This window comes from Vipera ursinii (genome assembly GCF_947247035.1).
Source record: "Vipera ursinii genome assembly, chromosome: Z".
In the NCBI taxonomy this organism is placed as follows: Eukaryota; Metazoa; Chordata; class Lepidosauria; order Squamata; family Viperidae; genus Vipera; species Vipera ursinii.
Genome location: NC_139517.1, coordinates 41,137,876 through 41,157,937, shown reverse-complemented (window position 1 = coordinate 41,157,937; position 20,062 = coordinate 41,137,876). Strand labels below are relative to the sequence as shown.

Below are 20,062 nucleotides of genomic sequence, written 5' to 3'. Positions count from 1 at the left end.
TGGGACGAGTGGTTCCCAACGCTGACTTTATTCATGTTTAGAGATCCTGCTATTAAAGGTACTCTTTCCAGTCATCCGTACTTCGTCGTGGTTTTTCCCGTGTGCTTGTTGATCCGGCGAAGACGAGGAGTTGACAGCTTTAAGAATTCCAATGTTTGTTACAAATTTTTCTAGATGTGGTTGGAAAGAGGCCTAGAAATGCCAGCACAAATACATCATACTTGCTGAACGTGCACACACAACTAATTACAATCTTCAATTATATGTGATATATCTAGGGCTTTTTTTCCCCATAGAACGCTCAGAATGGCGTTCCGGCAGCTTTTTCTGCACACACACAAAAAAAAGCTGAAGGAAACTGTTCCAGACAGCCAAATTCTCCTCAGGCAGCCAGGTTGCAGAGTAGCAGAATGCATCGCAGCGACAGGCCTTCAGATGGCTCAAATCGAAGGAAATGCAATCCGTACAAGCTAATTTAAAAGTGGGAGGGTAAGAAGGGCCGAGTGTGAACAGGTTGCTTAGCAACCTGCTTAAACAGTCTCTGTTTCTTTCAGTTCCTGGTGCCTTGCCTTTTTTAGGCTGGGAAGTTGAAAAAAAGGATAAAAAGAAGGCAATAGAGTGCTATCAAGGAAAATGTATAGATATAGCCAGCAGACATTTAGGGAACCTTTATTTTTCATACATTGTTCGAATTTTGTTTTAATGCCATGGTGATACACAATCAAATGTAGTCAGTCTTTTTTTTAATCCCAAAGCATCTGTTCATTAAATACAGTATAACAAAGTTTGGATGATGGAATTATTTTTTATCTAAGGATAACTAATGATAACAGCTCTTAAATCTGTTGTTTTGTTTTATTTTTGCACAATTTTTTTTATAATTTGCATTTGCATTCATTTACAAATAGAATATGTTGTTAAAATGTATTGGTGTTGAAATAATTAGTGCACCAATATACCTAAAACCAGTTTATTGCATTTGGTAATTGTACTTAAAAAAAATCTCATTGACCTCCCGGATAGACTACTGCAACGTTCTCTACATGGGGCTGCCCTTGAGGACCACTCAGAGGCTTCAGCTGGTGCAGAATGTGGCCGCGCAAGTTGTGATGGAGGTTTCCCAATACTCCCATGTAACACCTCTTCTCCGCGAGCTGCATTGGCTTCCAGTTGCCCTCCAGGTGAGATTCAAGGTGCTGGTGATGACCTATAAAGCCCTAAATGGCATGGGTCTGGACTATCTTCGGGAGCACCTGCTGCCAGCATCAACTTCCCATCGTCCTATGCGCTCCCACAGGGAGGGTCTCAGGGTGCTGCCAGTCAGGGAGTACCAGCTGGCGGCCCCCAGGAGGAGAGCATTCTCAGTGGGCGTGCCTGCCCTCGGGAATCAGCTGCCGGTGGAACTCCAGATGGCCCCCGACCTTTGCTCGTTTTGCCGGGACCTAAAAACTTGGCTATTCAAGCTTGCCGGCCTGGACTGAGGGTTTTTAAGGTTTTAATTTTCAATTTTTGGGTGCTATCTAATTTAATTTTTATTTTAACTTGTATATATTGTATTGTTTTAATCTGCCCTGTAAACCGCCCTGAGTCCCTCGGGAAAAGGGCAGTATATACATCTAAATAAATAAATAAATAAATAAATAAATAAATAAATAAATAAATAAATAAATAAATAAATAAATAAATAAATAAATTTGTAATTTGGCGGCTTGCTTTGTGGGCTTTTGTTATTAGATTTGTTTAGCTTGCTTCGCAAAGGCTAGCAATGGGTCTAAAATACTGACTTCCTTAGCTTTTAATCCTGTCACACAAATGTAATTAATTTTACCCCTTATCTTTAGTCTATTACCTCCATTGAGCTCTCTTTGTGAATCAATAGGCCTGGTTCAATGTTTCCACTTTTCGCAATATCTAGGGGTTTCATGAAAGTTTCTGTATTTCTTTTCCTGAGTTTTATTCTTGTGATTGGGGGCATATAGTAAAAAGGATTGGAGGGGTGCATTCTTACTACATTGCCATAGCTGTCTGTACAATCCAGGCAGCCACCAGAAAAGAGTTTAACCTTTTTAAAAACTGTTTTGTGCCATGTACAGGGAGTTGTTTAATGACCACAGTTGGGATTGACAACTTGATCCTTAAGCAAAGCTGTCGCTAAATGAAACCATGACTGAGCTTATGATCTTATTTCAATTTTGCTTTGCTTTACACAACTGCTCTTGGAATATTTTCTTTACATGCATGCAATATTGTAACATTTAAAGTATCTTAAGAACTGATAAGATTGTAAGGAGCAACAGGGTGCCATTTTTTCAGGGGAGGGGCTAGCCCTGGCATCATGGGTAAGAGTTGTCTTACAGGGACCAGATTACTTCTCCCTAGTAAAATGTAGAGGCAGAGCTACTACTATGGGATGGCTATACGAACAGCCAGAAGAGAGGGAAATTCCCACTCTGTGAATTTTATGCAGGAAGAAGCCACAAATCTGAAGCTTACAGAAAGAAAAAAAAATGGAATCTTTTCAATCCATCTGCCACAACATCCATGACAACTCTCTTTTACTGAAACAACTTCATAAATGCTAGCTGCATTCGCAAAGAATAGCCAAACCTTGAACTGGAGCATCCTATTAGATGCACATTTTGCCCTCCTCTCTATTTCAGTTTTCAGAAATATTTCTGGCTCCTTCTGGCACCTAGAGAATGAATTAGGCAGCACCCACTCTCTGTTTGTTTTTATGTTCATGAGTCCATCCAGTGGACGGTTGCCAGGACCTGTCCAGCTGGCTGAATGCACTTATTACTACGTTCAGTGGTCAGCATGAGTTCAGTTCAGCAACTGTAGATTTGCTCCTGGAGGGAGAAGCCTTTAAATGATTGAAAGGGTCGCTATGCGCTAGCCATAATAAATCATTTTCAACTATTGTACTCAATTACTGTTCTCATTTTTACTGTTGGTTATTGTTCTTAGTTGTGATTTTCTTCTGGGTACTGTTCTGAAGTCTTTGGAAAGGAACAGCATGGTATAAATAAAAATAAAATAATTCAAAGCACAATATCCCCAACAAGAGAAATTTTATTTATTTATTTTATTTTAATTCCATTTATATCCCGCCCTTCTCCGAAGACTCAGGGCGGCTTACAAGCTTAGCAGTAGCCTTCATTCTATCTATATGCCTGCTTATTAGGGCTTTCACACACACCCCAAGCGGCATTATTACAAAGTCAGCTTAATTGCCCCCAACAATCTGGGTCCTCATTTTACCTACCTCGGAAGGATGGAAGGCTGAGTCAACCTTGAGCCTGGTGGGATGCGAACCTGCACTAATTGCAGGCAGCTGGTGTTACTTAAGGAGGCATTAGCCCACTGCTCCACCAAGGAGCAGTGATGCATCAGCAATGATGGCAAACCAAAATAACCTCCTCCACTTTCCACGTGAGACTCAGACACTAAGTGCAGCTCTTGCCAATCAAACTGCTCAGCGCCCCTGTCACCTGACCAGCTGCACCCTGTTCAAAGCTCTCCCTTGCCCACAAGTCCCCCGAGGGACTGCCTCTTGCCCGCTGAATCTGCATGGGCAGGAAACAAGAGCTCAGCCCAGGAGCCTCAGCCTTTGACAAAAGAAAAAAAAAACTGAGGGCTGAAGGTGTTTTTCTCAAGGCTCCAATCCAAGACACATTCTTTCCATCTCGGCTTTTGCTCAACTATGGCAGCTTCTTCCTTCTGGATTTGCAGGGACTTTGGGGCCGCCCTGGGGCTCTTGCTTGTAGTCACAGGTATGGCTTCTTCCATCTCCTTCGGCTAAATCCATTGATTAAGATGGTTTAAAGTCCTAGGCGGTTTAATGGTGATTGTTGCCTTTTTAAAAAAAGTGTTTTCCTCCCTCTCTCATGAGCCTAATAAATAAAAACTATGTTTACTGGGTTTTCTAAATTGATGCCATTCAGATGCTAGCGCTAGAATTTCCATACTGCCAAGTTGACTAAGATTGGTATAGTTGAGGCATGAAGAGGATACCATGTTGAGAAGGCTGATCTGAATTCATAGTAGGCTGAGAATTGGATCCCAGGTAAAGATTTGGTTTATAAATAAACAAGGTGCACAACCTGAAACTCAGCTGGAAGAGGCAGAGGGTGGTTTTCCAGTTATTCTGCAAGATTGGAGGAAAAAGGTACAAGAGAGGGAATGGGAGGGCTAGAAATAAAACTAGATTAACAGAGGGATCAGCAGAAAATTCTGCTGCGAATTCAATAAAAGCAATACAGTAGCAAATAAGAGGTAATGGCATCCTCTGTTACTGAGCATGCTTTATTTTAGAAATGAAGTTTTACAAAACTGCAACCAAACACCTGTAACCACATTCTACAAAAAAAAAGGATGGTCTTTTCCCAATAGTAGAGAGAGTGGGGATTTTGGTGGGAGATGGAAATATCTAAGAGGGAGCCCAGGAGCTTCTTCATCCACCTCCCACCCCCTACCCCAGAATTGTTCAGGGGAAATTTTACAGAAACAGGAAATAAAATTGTGTTCATTGAGCTGTGTTACAAGAACTGCTACGCTTCCTGTCCAGCTGCTTTGAATGTGGAGAGAAGCTGACACGTTGGTGTTTGCTTTCTAAAATGGGAAACTTTCTTTTCTATCATCTTTTCTATCACGGTGCGCACAGGAACTCCACAATGCAATCCTAGCTATGACTTCTCAGAAGTAAGTTTTTTTAAGTGCAAAGGAGTTTCTTTCCGGCCTAATAATATTGGACTCAAGCTACCTGGCATTTCACATGTTACCTTTTAGTAAATGCACAAATCCCCTTCATGGATTACTGCCTTGTCGTGGCCAAGGGGCTTGCGTAATTCAATGAAGCTATGAGCTATGCCGTGCAGGGCCACCCAAGATGGACAGGTCATAGCAGAGAGTTCTGACAAAACGTGATCCACTGGAGAAGGAAATGGCAACCCACTCCAGTATCTTTGCCATGAAAACCCTATGGACAGTACCAAAAGGCAAAACGATATGACGCTGGAAGATGAGCCCCTCAGGTCAGAAGGCGTCCAATATGCTACTGGGGAAGAGCAGAGGGCTAGTACTAGTAGCGCCAGAAAGAATGAAGCGACTGGGCCAAAGCCGAAAGGACGCTCAGCTGTGGATATGTCTGGTGGTGAAAGGAAAGTCCGATGCTGTAAAGATTTTTTCTCCATAGGAACCTGGAATGTAAGATCCATGAATCAAGGCAAGCTGGACGTGGTCAAACAAGAGATGACAAGACTGAACATTGACATCTTAGGTATCAGCGAACTAAAATGGACAGGAATGGGTGAATTTAATTCAGATGACCATCAGGTATACTACTGCGGGCAAGAATCCCTCAGAAGAAATGGAGTAGCCTTCATAGTCAATAAAAGAGTAGGAAAAGCAATACTAGGATACAATCCTCAAAATGACAGAATGATCTCAGTTCGAATCCAAGGCAAACCATTCAATATCACAGTAGTCCAAGTCTATGCCCCAACCACCGGTGCTGAAGAGGGTGAAATTGACCGGTTCTATGAAGCCCTACAGCACCTTATAGAACTAACACCAAAAAATGATGTCCTTATCATCATGGGGGATTGGAATGCTAAAGTAGGAAGCCAAAAGATAACCGGAATAACAGGCAAGTTTGGCCTTGGAGTACAAAATGAAGCAGGGCACAGGCTGATAGAATTTTGTCAAGAGAATACGATGGTCATAGCAAACACTCTTTTCCAACAACCCAAGAGACGGCTCTACACATGGACATCACCAGACGGTCAACACAGAAATCAGATTGACTATATGCTCTGCAGCCAAAGATGGAGAAGCTCTATACAGTCAGTAAAAACAAGACCAGGAGCTGACTGTGGCTCAGACCATGAGCTTCTTGTTGCAAAGTTTAGGCTTAAACTGAAGAAAGTAGGGAAAAGCACCAGGCCAGTCAGGTATGAATTAAATCATATCCCCGTTGAATATACAGTAGAGGTGACAAATAGATTTAAGGAATTAGATCTGATAGACAGGGTGCCTGAAGAACTATGGACAGAGGTTTGCAACATTGTACAAGAGGTAGCAACCAAAACCATCCCAAAGAAAAAGAAATGCAAGAAAGCAAAATGGCTGTCTGAGGAAGCTTTGCAAATAGCTGAGGAAAGGAGGGAAGCAAAAGGCAAGGGAGAAAAAGAAAGATACGCCCAATTGAATGCAGAATTCCAGAGAATAGCTAGAAGAGATAAGAATGCCTTCTTAAATGAACAGTGCAAAGAAATAGAAGAAAACAATAGAATAGGGAGGACCAGAGATCTTTTCAAGAAAATTGGAGAGATGAAGGGAACATTTAATGCAAAAATGGGCATGATAAAGGACCAAAATGGCAGGGACCTAACAGAGGCAGAAGAGATTAAGAAGAGATGGCAAAATTACACAGAAGAACTATACAAGAATGAGCTTAACGTCCCTGATAATCACAATGAGGTGGTCACTGACCTCGAGCCAGACATCCTAGAATGTGAAGTGAAGTGGGCCTTAGAAAAGCTGAGCAACAACAAAGCTAGTGGAGGTGACAGTATTCCAGCTGAGCTATTTAAAATCTTAAAAGACGATGCAGTAAAAGTGCTACACTCAATTTGCCAGCAAATTTGGAAAACTCAACAGTGGCCACAGGATTGGAAAAGATCAGTTTACATTCCAATTCCAAAGAAAGGCAGTGCCAAAGAATGTTCAAACTATCGCACCATTGCACTCATTTCTCATGCTAGTAAAGTTATGCTTAAAATCCTACAAGCTAGACTCCAGCAGTATGTGGATCGAGAACTACCAGAAGTACAGGCAGGATTTCGAAGAGGCAGAGGAACTAGAGATCAAATAGCCAACATACGCTGGATCATGGAGAAAGCTAGAGAGTTCCAGAAAAACATCTACTTCTGCTTCATTGACTATGCTAAAGCCTTTGATTGTGTGGATCATAACAAACTGTGGCAAGTTCTTAAAGAGATGGGAGTACCAGAACATCTTATTTGTCTCTTGAGAAACCTATATGCGGGCCAAGAAGCAACAGTGAGAACTGGACACGGAACCACTGATTGGTTCCAAATAGGGAAAGGAGTCCGGCAAGGCTGTATACTGTCGCCTTGCCTATTTAACTTATATGCAGAGCACATCATGAGAAAGGCAGGCGTAGATGAATCAAAAGTTGGAATTAAGATTGCTGGAAGAAATATCAACAACCTAAGATACGCAGATGATACCACTCTAATGGCAGAAAGTGAAGAGGAACTGAAGAGTCTCTTGTTGCGAGTGAAGAAGGAGAGTGCAAAAGTTGGGTTGAAACTAAACATTAAGAAAACCAAGATCATGGCATCCGGCCCTCTCAATTCCTGGCAAATAGATGGGGAAGAAATGGAGGTAGTGACAGATTTTATTTTCCTGGGCTCCAAGATCACTGCAGATGGGGACTGCAGCCAAGAAATTAAAAGACGCTTGCTCCTGGGGAGGAAAGCCATGGCAAATCTAGACAGCACACTAAAAAGCAGAGACATCACCCTGTCAACAAAAGTGCGTATAGTCAAGGCTATGGTCTTCCCAGTTGCAATGTATGGCAGTGAAAGTTGGACCATAAGAAAGGCTGAGCGCAAAAGAATTGAGTCCTTTGAACTGTGGTGCTGGAGAAGACTCCTGCGAGTCCCTTGGACTGCAAGGCGATCAAACCGGTCAGTCCTAGAGGAGATCAACCCTGACTGCTCTTTAGAAGGCCAGATCCTGAAGCTAAAACTCAAATACTTTGGCCACCTAATGAGGAGGAAGGACTCACTGGAGAAGAGCCTCATGCTGGGAAAGATTGAGGGCAAGAGAAGAAGGGGACGACAGAGAATGAGGTGGCTGGATGGAGTCACTGAAGCAGTAGGCGTGAGCTTAAATGGACTCCAGAAGATGGTAGAGGACAGGAAAGCCTGGAGGAACATTGTCCATAGGGTCGCGATGGGTCGGACACGACTTCGCAACTAACAACAACAACAACAAATGCACAAATAGGATTGACCAGATTTCATTTTCCTGGGCAGAAATTAATTATAAAAAGGATGCAATCTTTAACCCCCTCCAACCTGAACTGAAAACACATGCCTAAAGCATGATCAAATAACAAGAAGTAAAAAGGTAAATTTTATTATATTATTTCCTGTAATATTTTTTAAAATAGTTATCCTGTGGAAAGAATACACTGTTTTAGAAAGATTGTTATGAAATAGATTCACACATTACACTAACTCATGTTGTACTTTATCATGAATTGTTGAACAAACCACAATTGTTGGGTTCATCCAGGACACTAAAGCAAAATCAAATAATATTATGGCTTAGCATGAAGCATGAACCCATCCAATGGTTAGGTTTGCAGGGCATATTAAGCCATAATATAGCTAGTTGGATTTTGACTTAACATATGCAATGAATCCAGTCAATTGTAGTTTATCAGTAAATCATGGTTAAGAAAGTACAATTTGCAAATGTACTATAGTGGGCAATAGGCCGTGAGTCTTGAAAACACAGAAAGTCAGGAGTGCGAAGGCTCTCTTATCTTTAAAGGTATGAATACTCTAGTCTGCAAAACTTCCTTGCAGACTAAGGTCCTCAGTTTTGGATTCAGATCTCACTTAATCTCTTCCACTTGCTTTTCTCAGGGCAGCACATCCAATCAGCCAGTTTAACATGCTGTCCTCAGTCCATGAGATGACACAGCTATGTCAGTAGGATGCAATCAACTTCAGGAGCAAGAGGGGAGAATGTGCAAGGCAAGGCAAGTTAAGAGGCAGAGACTGGTGGGTTTTCTTATCCATGAGAAAAACATCCAATTGCCCTTTTGGGGCTAAGAGAAGAGGCAAGTTCTGACAAATGGATAGAAGTGGAGGACTTAGCTGACTGTCAGAAGCTGATTGGGTGTTATTCAGTTGAGTAGGAGAGACTGTCCTCCCCAGCTTTCCTTAAATCCTCTAAATATAACTCAGATAGCCACCTGATCCCAGGTATTACATGATGCAAGTGTTCATAGAATGGCTGGGGGTTGAGTTGTCAACAATAAAAATGCCCTGTTGGGTGCTTTTACTCTTGTGCACTGCCTATCAGTGGGGACTGAGAGGCAGGACATTCAGTATTGCGCTTCTGCTGCTGAAACCTGTATGGGTGGCCAAGCTTCGGAGGAAGTACTATTCAGTTCTACTCAGTGCTTTTTTTGTAAAAGAAAAAGGTGCCGGAACTCACACATGTCATACAACGCACCTTGCCTACTCTACAAGGTTCCATCCACAAAAGCTGCCGGAACTCCGTTCTGAGCGTTCTATGAGAAAAAAAGCCCTGGAACTTCTACTGAGCCCTCCCCTCCTCAGCACCTGCCAATTTCCTGGGTTGCCTGCAGTATCTGAGTTATAGGGAGGACATCTCTGAAAAACCTGCTGCCACCCCTGCAGATTTGCTGACCCAGTTCCCCTGTTCATGACAATGAAGGTTGAAGTAGCAAGGACTGGTGAGAAAATTGGAGGAAAGTCAACCAGCCCGCTAATGTATTTGACCGGCTGATAGTTGATCTCCTGTTTTAGCAGCCACCACGTGTGTGATCTGTTAACTGGGCTGCCAACACACCATGTAGAGAACCTGGGATGGAAGAGGAACTATGATTTCAAGTACTCTCCCCACCATGTGACGGCCCCATTAGCCACTTCAGAGAATGTGCCCAGATAGACACCAAACCTTCAGCTCCTTTTTGTATCATCAATTCAGTTGTCCCCAAGGTACATATGAAACATGTTAATAGCAACGCTCATTTCAGAGAACATGGAAAATACCACTTTAGCTTTGATGGTTCAGAAAAACCTGAGATCACCTAGCCTTGACTATGAACTGGGATTAGAGAAAGTCCATGACGAAAGATTGAGGGCAATAGAAGAAGCGGACGACAGAGAATGAGGTGCCTGGATGGAGTTACTGAAGCAGTAGGCGTGAGCTTAAATGGACTCCAGAAGATGGTAGAGGACAGGAAGGCCTGGAGGAACATTGTCCATAGGGTCGCGATGGGTCGGACACGACTTCGCAACTAACAACAACAATAATGACGAGTAGAGAAGTCCTGAATAACCAGCCAGCTACCCTCCAGCAGAATGTAGGTAGATGTTGAGCAGGCCCTGTGGTTTTTATTAAAAAGCCTTGATCTTGGTCTACATAGTACACTAAGTCATAAATTAAGGCTTGCCCATTAGAGGGACTGGCTTACACAACTAAATAAAAAAATTATTTAGTTGAAGATTCATCCTCACATCTCCTCATTATGCCCTGATGAGAGCTTTAATATGAGTGCCTTCATGAGGTTTGCCTTCCTATCATTCTCCACTCACAGAGGAAGCAACGTATGGTGTTTTCAGCAGTTCTAGTTTTAAAGTAGGGCTTCTCCCAGCACAATATTTCCCATGGATCTCATCTTAGATGCAGCAGATGCTATGGTCAGGGGTGGTGGCCTACCTAGTTTCTTGACCCCATTAGACTACTACAGATTGCTGGTCACTTCCAGGACCTCCAGGACCATTTTGGTTTGGGTGGCAGAAGATGCCAGACCCCTGGCTTCCACAAAGACATCTGCATACATAAGGCCTGGCCACAACTTTCCAAAATGATCACTTCTTGTCAGGCTTTACACAGGCTCCTCATTTATACAAGATGGCCCTCGGTAAAATAGTGTTAAACCTCAATGTATTTCAACCCCGTGCTCCAGAGAAGTTGAATTCAAATCAAGAAAGGCTCTCTCAGCTTTGTCTGCTGATTCTGCCGCCAGTGAGTGCATTACAGGTTTTCCGTTGTTTTGCTGACAAGCAATTTCAAGTAGTTGCTCAGGCACCTGTGGCTTGGTTTTGCCCCATACCTCTGGCCCTTTTGCACATGCATACAAATCACAGTGCACGTGCAAAAAAAGTTGGGCTTTCCACGTAATTCTGCTTTCACCATTCTGCCCCCCCAACTCTTGCCTCCTTACTGATGTTGCTCTTTCTGTTGTTTTTACTACTTGGGGAAACAACTTTTCATCTTCTCCACAGGCAGCATCTTTACCCTGCCTATCACAGGCATGGCCATTCCCTTGCAGTCTATATGAAGATGGAATTTGATCATTATCAGTTGTGCTTTCTTCTTCACCCTGCACATCTCCTCTATGGCCTACCTGATTGGCTATTTTGGACATAGGCTTCATGCGTGACTTGGAAAACTTAAGAAGAGGGTAAAGTCCCTCCCTCAGGTGATATTAAGGACAGCAACGTGTGGTTGGAGATTTTTTTGGAACAATAATCATGCTTGGTGATGGTGATACAAATGAAACTGAGAGAATCCATGTATCAACTTCTTTATCTTGCTCCACATTGAAACTCTAAAGAGAACGTTTGCCACCCTGGGTTCTGAGTCAGAATAAGGCTTGTCTGTTGTGGCCGGGCAATTGATGCCAGTGGACTTTTCTTTGCAGCTCAAGGGCTGGAGGGAAGCATGTTGACATGGCTGCCTATTTATCTGTCTTGGGGGACGCACTGAGTCTTCTTGTTATATCCTGCCAAACACCAATTTCTATCCACTCTAGCAGCCTTTGTCAGACTGCAGCGAACCCTGGTTGGAACTGCTCAATCTTTGGATGTAACATTCAAAACATCCTGCTTCGCCAATCATTTACACATCCAAAGACTATTGAAAGCATATCCAGCATCAAAATTTATAGAAGTGAATTTGGGAGAGGGAAATTGTAGTGTATGCTGTTAAGCACACACGGAAATGCCAGCACAGCAGGGGGCTGGACAGCTCCAGGCTATAACCTCTTTGGCGGGAAAGCCTGAATAGAGCAAGTCGTTGGCAGCCCCAGGGCATGGTCAGCTCTGGCGGGAAGCCAGGGTTTAAATCCATTGGCCACCTGCACTGGCGGGAAGCCCAGGTTCAAATCTATTGGTCACCATTCACCTGGGCAGGTATAAGAGATGCCAGGTAAACCCCTTTGCTCCAGCTTCATTCACGATCCAAATAAAGAAGTAATACCCAGCTCAAGTGTCCGTCTCTCTGTGCGACCACGCGACATTGCAGAAATGTTGCTTGATTTTTTCTCTCCATTTGTTTAGGTCATTCTGCTTGAAGGCACAGAAGACAGAAAGAAAATCAAACAGCCCCCATTCCAATTTTAGTTGAAGAGGTAAACTGGTTCTTTTTCAAACCATTTTTTTCTCTTTCCCCAGGTATGACAATCACCAAAGCTTCTAGTGAAAGAAACATTTCTCAAAAACAAGGTATATGTGTACTTTCAAGATAATATTGTCTTTCACTTCCTATTTCTGAAATTCCCTTGCAATAATCTTTTTTCCAAGGTTGTGTTACTTGTCACTTGTAAAATAATTGCCAGGTTTTGATCACAACAAGAGTTGTATGGCTGCTATTTTTGGAACAATTTAGCTTCTGCAAAACAATTCAATGTTCACATTTATATCACGTCACTGGGTGCCTTATAGACCTTTGGCTGTTTATCCATGGACCAATCCAAGGATTGTGTTTTTACTTGGATTGTGTTTGATTGTCAGTACCTTCTCTCCCACATCTGGCTACCTTTTCATCCAAAGAGACTTGAACTCTGTAAGAGGATGAGCCTTTCAAATCCCAAAAAGCCAGCCTGAACTGAGAAAGGACCAACCAGCGCCTGACCCTATCCAGTTCCCTGCTCCATATGTCAATCTCACCCCAATGGTGAAGACAAAGCAAACTAGGTTAGGAGTCCTAATCTATTGTGCTCTGTAAATGAATGAAGACACAAAGCAAATATGTCTCCCAATCAAAACTAGGTCTCCCCACTCTGGAACTCTCCAAGGGTGTTGGGAAGTCTTCGCCCAAGACCTTCTTAGAAAAGGAACAACTCCACACCTCCAGTGAAGAATTGACAAACTCATTCCTCTAGTCAGGAATTAGTTGGAACTTGATACATGCTTTAATAGCTTATCTAGAGCAATCTATCTTCCTAGTCTAGCATGGCCCAGATAATGGCTGTGTGTGATTAGCCCGTTAATGCAGCATTTCTAGAGGGAACCTATCTGGGGAAGATTGGTAGAAGGTCCAGTAAAGATATTTACCCTTCTTTTCCATCCTGTGCTCTATCTTTCTCTCTTTACTGTGGGTTTTTCTTCTTTTACACAGATACAACCACTTTCATGAATGTGTTAAATACACGTTTCATTGCTGCAAGAGGCGGGGCTCGAATTTCCCTTAGCTGTTCTTTCGGCTCTGTGGCAAGTTGGCATAGAGAGACTGAGCAGGACAAATACCAGGAGATTATGAACAGTTCCAGAGTCCATGTGACCAGAAATAATTCAACGGTAATGATACAGATTGACAAACTCCAGCACGCCGACAGTGGTATCTACCACTGTATGATCAAGGACTCATTGAAGCCCTTCTGTGGTACTGAACTCAAAGTCATGGGTAAATCTTTAATCTTCTAAATATTGCCCTCTCTGATGCTATATGCTTGGGTATTGCTATCTATGGACAATACTTCTTGGACAAAAGTCCATACATTTTATTCGCAGAGAAAAATATACCAGTTAATATCTGGGACTCTGTCAGTTCAAACTGGCAGCCTGTCTTAGCTGGATGAAATGCTATACAAGCTAAGGATATTTAGCTTGTATACACACATGCGGTACCTAAACCACATTACAGGATGTGGATTCTGCCCTGCATGTAGTACAAGACTATTTTCATTTGAAAGATGGAAATGAAAACAGTGATCAAAACTGGAAATTTCTGTCAATGTAATCCTAGGGCAGTGGGGTACGCAATCACTTTATGACAAGCAAAACTGAGACGTCAGGAGGGCTCCTCTTATTGTTTTAAAGGTATCAGCACCTATGAGCAAGTGCAGAGTCGGCACAAGGTGAAAGATGCTATCATCTTAATCCAGACAATTCTTCTTGTCCTTTTTATAAGCATACCGGTCTTCTTAACCCAAAGGAAGGTGAGTGAGTGGGACTTTCTTAATAGCAGTTCAGTTGGGGCCTTGACTGACCACTAGACTGTAACCATGATCTTTGATATGAGTGCATGTCATTGACTTCTCCCTGAATAAGGGAAGGGCTTTGGGGCATATTGAAGCACTGCAGGAATATACTTCAAGACAGTGGGACTGCTTTCTCAAAGTGGAATCTGGGGAGAGCTTTCCTGCAGACTCAACCCCAAGGAAATGCCACTAGTAAGCATCTGAGGGTGCACTTTCTTATTCTCAGACCCTCTCCTCTGGAACAGTGGACTCCAGATACAAGGGTGAGATCTTTCTTATTTTTATTCTGGAAAGCTATTGAGATCTGGCTCTTCTGGAGGAAATTTGGGGGGAAAGCTGATATTTCACTGATGCATTGTGCCAGCATTGTAATATGTCTGGCATGATTTTGTTTCTTGTTTCATGTTCTTCTATATGTGAAAATGAACAAATGTAAAATATGGACAAATAAATGATAAAACACTTGAAATACTTCAGTAACATGCAAATTGGCAAATGATTATTTGAAGATTATTGCCTCCAGAAGCAACAAATTGAGCAAACTCAAATATGCTTAAATCAATGAAGGCTGAGAAAACTCATGCTTCCAAGCTTGTTTCTGAGCCATGGGTTCCTCCCACCTCACCCCTGGCTATGGATGACATAGCCTGATCCCTGCCATTCTCCAGATTTATTGGACTACAGTTCCCATCATGAACAGACACTGAAACAAATCCTCAAAATAGAAGCTTAAGTGACGGGCTGAGATAAGGTCAAGGATGAAGAGTATATTCTTTTGAAAAATATGAACATAAGGCCCAAGCAGGAAGATAGAGTAAGAGGACCTTACAAAGATGGCAAACAGAGTGCATTCTTGGTTTTGCCCCTTTTGGGAAGAAAAATCAGATCTGGTTCCATCACATTTCATCTAAAAAGATCTTCTCCAATTAATTTTTCTTTTCTATAGTCCCTCAATAAAGAAATTTGGTATTTTTAATAAAACATTACTAAATAAATAAGCTCAGCAAGAAATAAAAAAGGACTTGAGACGAATGAGTCTCAAGTGATTATCAGAAAAACATATCAAGCTAATTGAAGTTTGATTATATATCTCTATGTCATTTTAGGGTGACAGAAAAGATGCCTCTGGGGACGAACATACTTACGAGGTAAGCTTCAGAGTGAGAGATTCTTGGTCTTAACCACATAAAAATGTATGCATTTTTCTTCATATTCCATACTGTCCTATTGTCTTTGGGCCAGAGGATTGTAGCCAGCCATGAAGAAGTCTCTAATTTATATGCAGAAATGTTCAATTCCCCTCTTCTCCATGTGGGGCTTGGGAAAAAATCTATTTGGAACTCTGGGGAGCCATTGCCAGTTAAAATAAATAATTTTGTCTTGGATAGATTATGGATCTAGCTCAATACTGTACAAGTCAGCTTCTTTCATTTTTGACTTCTGGTTGAACAGCCCACCAGTCAAGAACTAGACTAGATGAACTTTTTATTTCACTGAAGAGAATTCCTTTTATGTCCCCATAGGACATTTTTAAGGGACGCGGTGGCTCAGTGGGTTAGGACACTGAGGTTGTCGATCAGAAGGTCAGCAGTTTGGTGGATCAAATCCCGAGTGCCGCGTAGCAGAGTGAGCGCCTGTTACTCGTCCCAGCTTCTGCCCACCTAGCAGTTCGAAAGCACGTAAAAATGCAAGTAGAAAAATAGGGACCACTACGGTGGGAAGGTAACAGCATTCCGTGCTAGTCATGCCGGCCACATGACCACAGAGACGTCCTCGGACAAGTGCTGGCTCTTCGGCTTTGAAACGGAGATGAGCACCGGCCCCTAGAGTCGGAAACGACTAGCACGCATGTGCCGGGGAACCTTTACCTTTACCTTTAGGACATTTTTAAGCAGCTCTTTTACTGGCATGCAGAAAGAACAAAATTGAGTTGGACAGCATATTTCTACCACCACCACCCCCACAACAAAGTACTGCTGATACTTTCAGTTCATAGGCTGATTCCATTTTTGTTCTTCAACAGGGGCTGACAGTTGAACTAGCTGATACGTATGAAGACATTGGTGCTTACCAAGACAGACCAGAGAAGTGGGATTTGGGGGAGCATCCATGTGAAGAATGAAAAGGCTAGCAGCTTGGTCAACCACAGCTGACTTAACCAAAGGGGCACCAATTCCTGGGGCAACCAGGTTCCACTATAAAAATTCCACTCCAGAGCAGCTTTAAAAATGTGCTTATCTCTTGCTTGCAGCCGATCTGCTAGAAACTACTAAAAAGCAGTATTCACAATCTCCAGATTCCCTGGGACAGCTGAGTCAAGGACATACAAATGGGGAGAAGACAGGCAGACTCAATAAAAATAAAGCAGAAAGAGCTGAGAAGAGAAATGAATGTGTAAGTAGATGGGCTTTCTGGCTTGAGTTTGCTCTATATTCCCTTCCCCAAATGGCACCTTCTTAATTGGTTTCCCGCTCTCGCTCATAACTGGCTAGGCAGCAAAGGATTGAATCTGATAAACTAATATCTAACATCACATTACTTCAATTTCTTTAACTCCAGATTGTCTGGGAGTGGGATTACTGTTCCCAGAATTCCTTACCACGATGGCTATGGTGAAAGTATCTGGAATATATTAGCTATAGGACACCATGTTTCCTACTGAGATTTATAGTTTTTTAGTTAGGATTTTTCTTCCTTAGGCTCATATTAAAAAAATGTTTCTAGCATCCTTATAAAAGAATTTCAAATATATTTGCTGAACCTTTCAAAATAATAAAAAGTTTAATACTATTTTTTAACATTTTGACAGCATATTATTTCTTTGTTTCAGGAGCATGAAAACAATGTATGCAAACATTGTGTGTTTTCTAATTTCTACATTACAGAAATCTGAAAATGTAATATTTTTAGCTTAATATGCATAACCAACTTCTTAGGAATAAACTTTTCCATCTGAACAACAGAACTACTTGTAAATAATTGTGTCTTTGGTCTATAACAGCTCCAGGTGCCCTCCAGCTGGGCTGATTTTAAACAATCAGCATGGCCAATTGCCAAAGCTGGGTGAAGATCACAAGAGTTTATTTCAAACACACCTGGAAGGCACCAGGTTGGAAGAACGATGTATAGTAAGGGCTGCAGAGGTTTTTATTTTTGGGTGAACACATCTATCAATGGGAAGGTTGCATTTTGAAAACAAAAATATTTTTAAAAAACACTTTTTGAAGTAGAGACCTAGTCACTTTTGGCAAGTATAGATGCTTTGCTAAAAATCAATCTGGTCTGTTTGCGTATAATAATAATAGTAAACCTTTATTGTCAAAGTACAACATGTGTACATTGAGATTAGCTGAGCCTCCCCCCGTGCTCTCTCCCCCCAACACACAGTGACAACAAACCCTCCATCCCACCACACTATGTGAACCAACTACACCACACACTGGCCTCCCAAGTCAATTCTGCATAAGATTATGTCCCATTTAAAAGCCTAACAGTCCACGGATAAAAGCTATTTTTCAGCCTGTTGGTACGGCTGGCTATATTCCTATATCTCCTACCGGATGGTAGGAGAGTAAAGAGATACCGTCCAGGGTGTGAGTCATCCCTGAGAATCTTCCTCACTCTTCCAAGGCAACGAGCCCTGGCGATGTCATCCAGTGGTGTCAGGGAACAGCCCACAATGCAGAATTATATATACCTATTTCCAGTATAAAAATAGTGAAAGGCTTGTTATGATGTAACAACACAAGCTCCACCTTTTGTACTAACGTTGAACAGATGAATATCTAAGTGTCAGAGCTTGCGTTGCGATGGTTTGCAAATTTAACACCTACGTGTCTCTTGTTTCCAGTGAACGCTTGAGGCAGAAAATACTGCAAGCCATTTTCCCATTGCTTGACCAGAAAAAGTCCAAAAGAAAACTATAACTGAGCCTGTATTATCCTTTCATACTTGTTAAGGTTACCCTGCCACTAAACACTCTTCACATCAAGAAAGTGGCAATTCAAAGCCACATTCCACGTATAAAACACGTATACGGTTGTTATCGAGACACTGCCCCAAATGTCCTTTTAACTGTTACAGGGATGCTCAATTTCATACTCTTTGGGACATGTTTTTCTGCAAATTACTGACTGGAACCGTTTGCTTCCTGTTTTTTCACAAAGCATAGCTAAATACCTTCTCTTCTCAGAAAAGGAAAATGGATGTGGGAAGTGGGGGACTGGGGTAAGCAGCCTCATGCACAGACAAAACCAGAGAGTAAAAACGTTAAATTTTCACAATTCAGTTACAGTTTTGCCTTTTCTACTCTGCTTCTACCTCTGTGTATCTTTCTAATGGTCAGATATGGGAGATTTCATGCTATACCGTACAATGAGCGTCTCTGCATTTGCGGAGCGGCAGAGGTAGAGGACCTGGCTCACATCCTATTTGACTGTTGTCTGTATAAGAGGGTGAGAGACAGGTATCTTGGTCTATATACCAAACGAATGACCCATTGGAATCCCCATATCGAAATAACTTACCTTATGTCCGGCCAGAACTTGAAAATAACATTCAACGTAGCACAGTATTTGAACAAAATGATCCAGTTAAGATCTGCATATGTGGGACTGATTGGGGTAGATTGTAAGGGCGACTCCGGAATATAACGTTACCATATTTTATCTATATCTTAAATTTGTATTTTATTACTATTTTAACTTAAATTGTATTTTAATTCCATTTTAAATTGTATTTTATCAAATTCCATTTCGGATTGCTTTTATCTAGTTGTGGTGACTGTTTGTTGCTGGAACTTTGTACTTTGATATGGCGCAAGGGCTAATCAATAAAGTTGTTGGTGTATCTTTCAATTTATAATGAATCTCAAAGCTGGGGTTCAAATTCAGCTGCATTTAAAAGTCAATGTCAATGTCCCAATATCTATAAGAACTTAAGTTGACCTGAGCCAGGTAGACCCAGAGCTACCTATGACCATCAGTTACAACAGTCACTGCAGAGGCAGTATCCTGGGGATCTCAGATAGGAAAATGCTATTTCCCCACTTCATTTTTACAATCCCCTGCAATCCTCAGTTAACTACAGAAGGGACAAGAGACTGGCCAATTGCCATAGCTCTATGGAGCAATAGGAAGAGTCAAAGTCATCTCTTCCACTATGACCCAGGTAAGCAACAAGCAGTAGTTCCTCAGCAACTATTTTGTGGCCCTGGAGCTTTTTCAGACCATTGCTTTTAAAAACATATGGAAACTGAATTCTGCAACAACAAATAGGAAAAAGATATGGATGGAAGGAAGACCCTCCAAATCATCCTCACTGCAATCTTCAAGCGTCCCCCACCCCAAAAATGTGGTTGATCCATGGATAACAAAAGGTTGTACAATGATTTCATTCAATCAGGTGAATGAATGAATGAACCTTTATTGTCAAAGTACAACTATGTGTACATTGAGATTAGCTGAGCCTCCCTCTGTGCTCCCACTCCCCAACACACAGTGACAACAAACCCTCCATCTTACTACACCATGTGAACCAACTACACCATACACCGGCCTCCCAAATCAATTCTGCATTAAATTCACAAAAATTATTTCTCAGGCTTTACCACAACAGCACTTTCTGAAGCTACATTTTTAGAAGTTCCAGCTGAAAGGAGCCCTTAAATGTTCAGCACTGTCCTTTGGTTACTACTCAGGATAAGACCCTTGCATGGCTGTTCCCGCACCCCCCACTCCAGGCTTTTATACCAAGGTTGGCTCTGACTGCCACAAGATGTTCTGCTCTCCAAACCTTTAAGCTCATGGCTCATTATGAGTATGAGAAGATGGGCCATTTTTTTTAACCGTAAGTATACATTGTGTCTCCTTCCTCTGGCAGCTTTGTCCAGAAAATCCCTTCTGAGTTTTAAGCAAGCGGCCATAGCCAAAGGTCCAGAATGCAGCCACCAGTCTGAAGGAGACACATACTGGATTCATTCAGAGGTAGACTTGTGTTATGTCC

The 20,062-nt window shown here is 42.0% G+C and overlaps 1 protein-coding gene across 1 annotated transcript; it reads left to right on the top strand.

Moving 5' to 3' along the window:
- Positions 1–3,640: 3,640 nt before the first annotated feature.
- Positions 3,641–17,285, top strand: LOC310648521 (B-cell antigen receptor complex-associated protein beta chain-like). Its single transcript, XM_083376415.1, has 6 exons — positions 3,641–3,773; positions 12,252–12,302; positions 13,198–13,482; positions 13,899–14,017; positions 15,166–15,207; positions 16,083–17,285. Exons 1-6 carry the CDS (start codon positions 3,704–3,706, stop codon positions 16,179–16,181), a joined length of 666 nt encoding a protein of 221 aa, XP_083232541.1. The 5' UTR covers positions 3,641–3,703; the 3' UTR covers positions 16,182–17,285.
- The last annotated feature ends 2,777 nt before the right edge of the window (positions 17,286–20,062 follow it).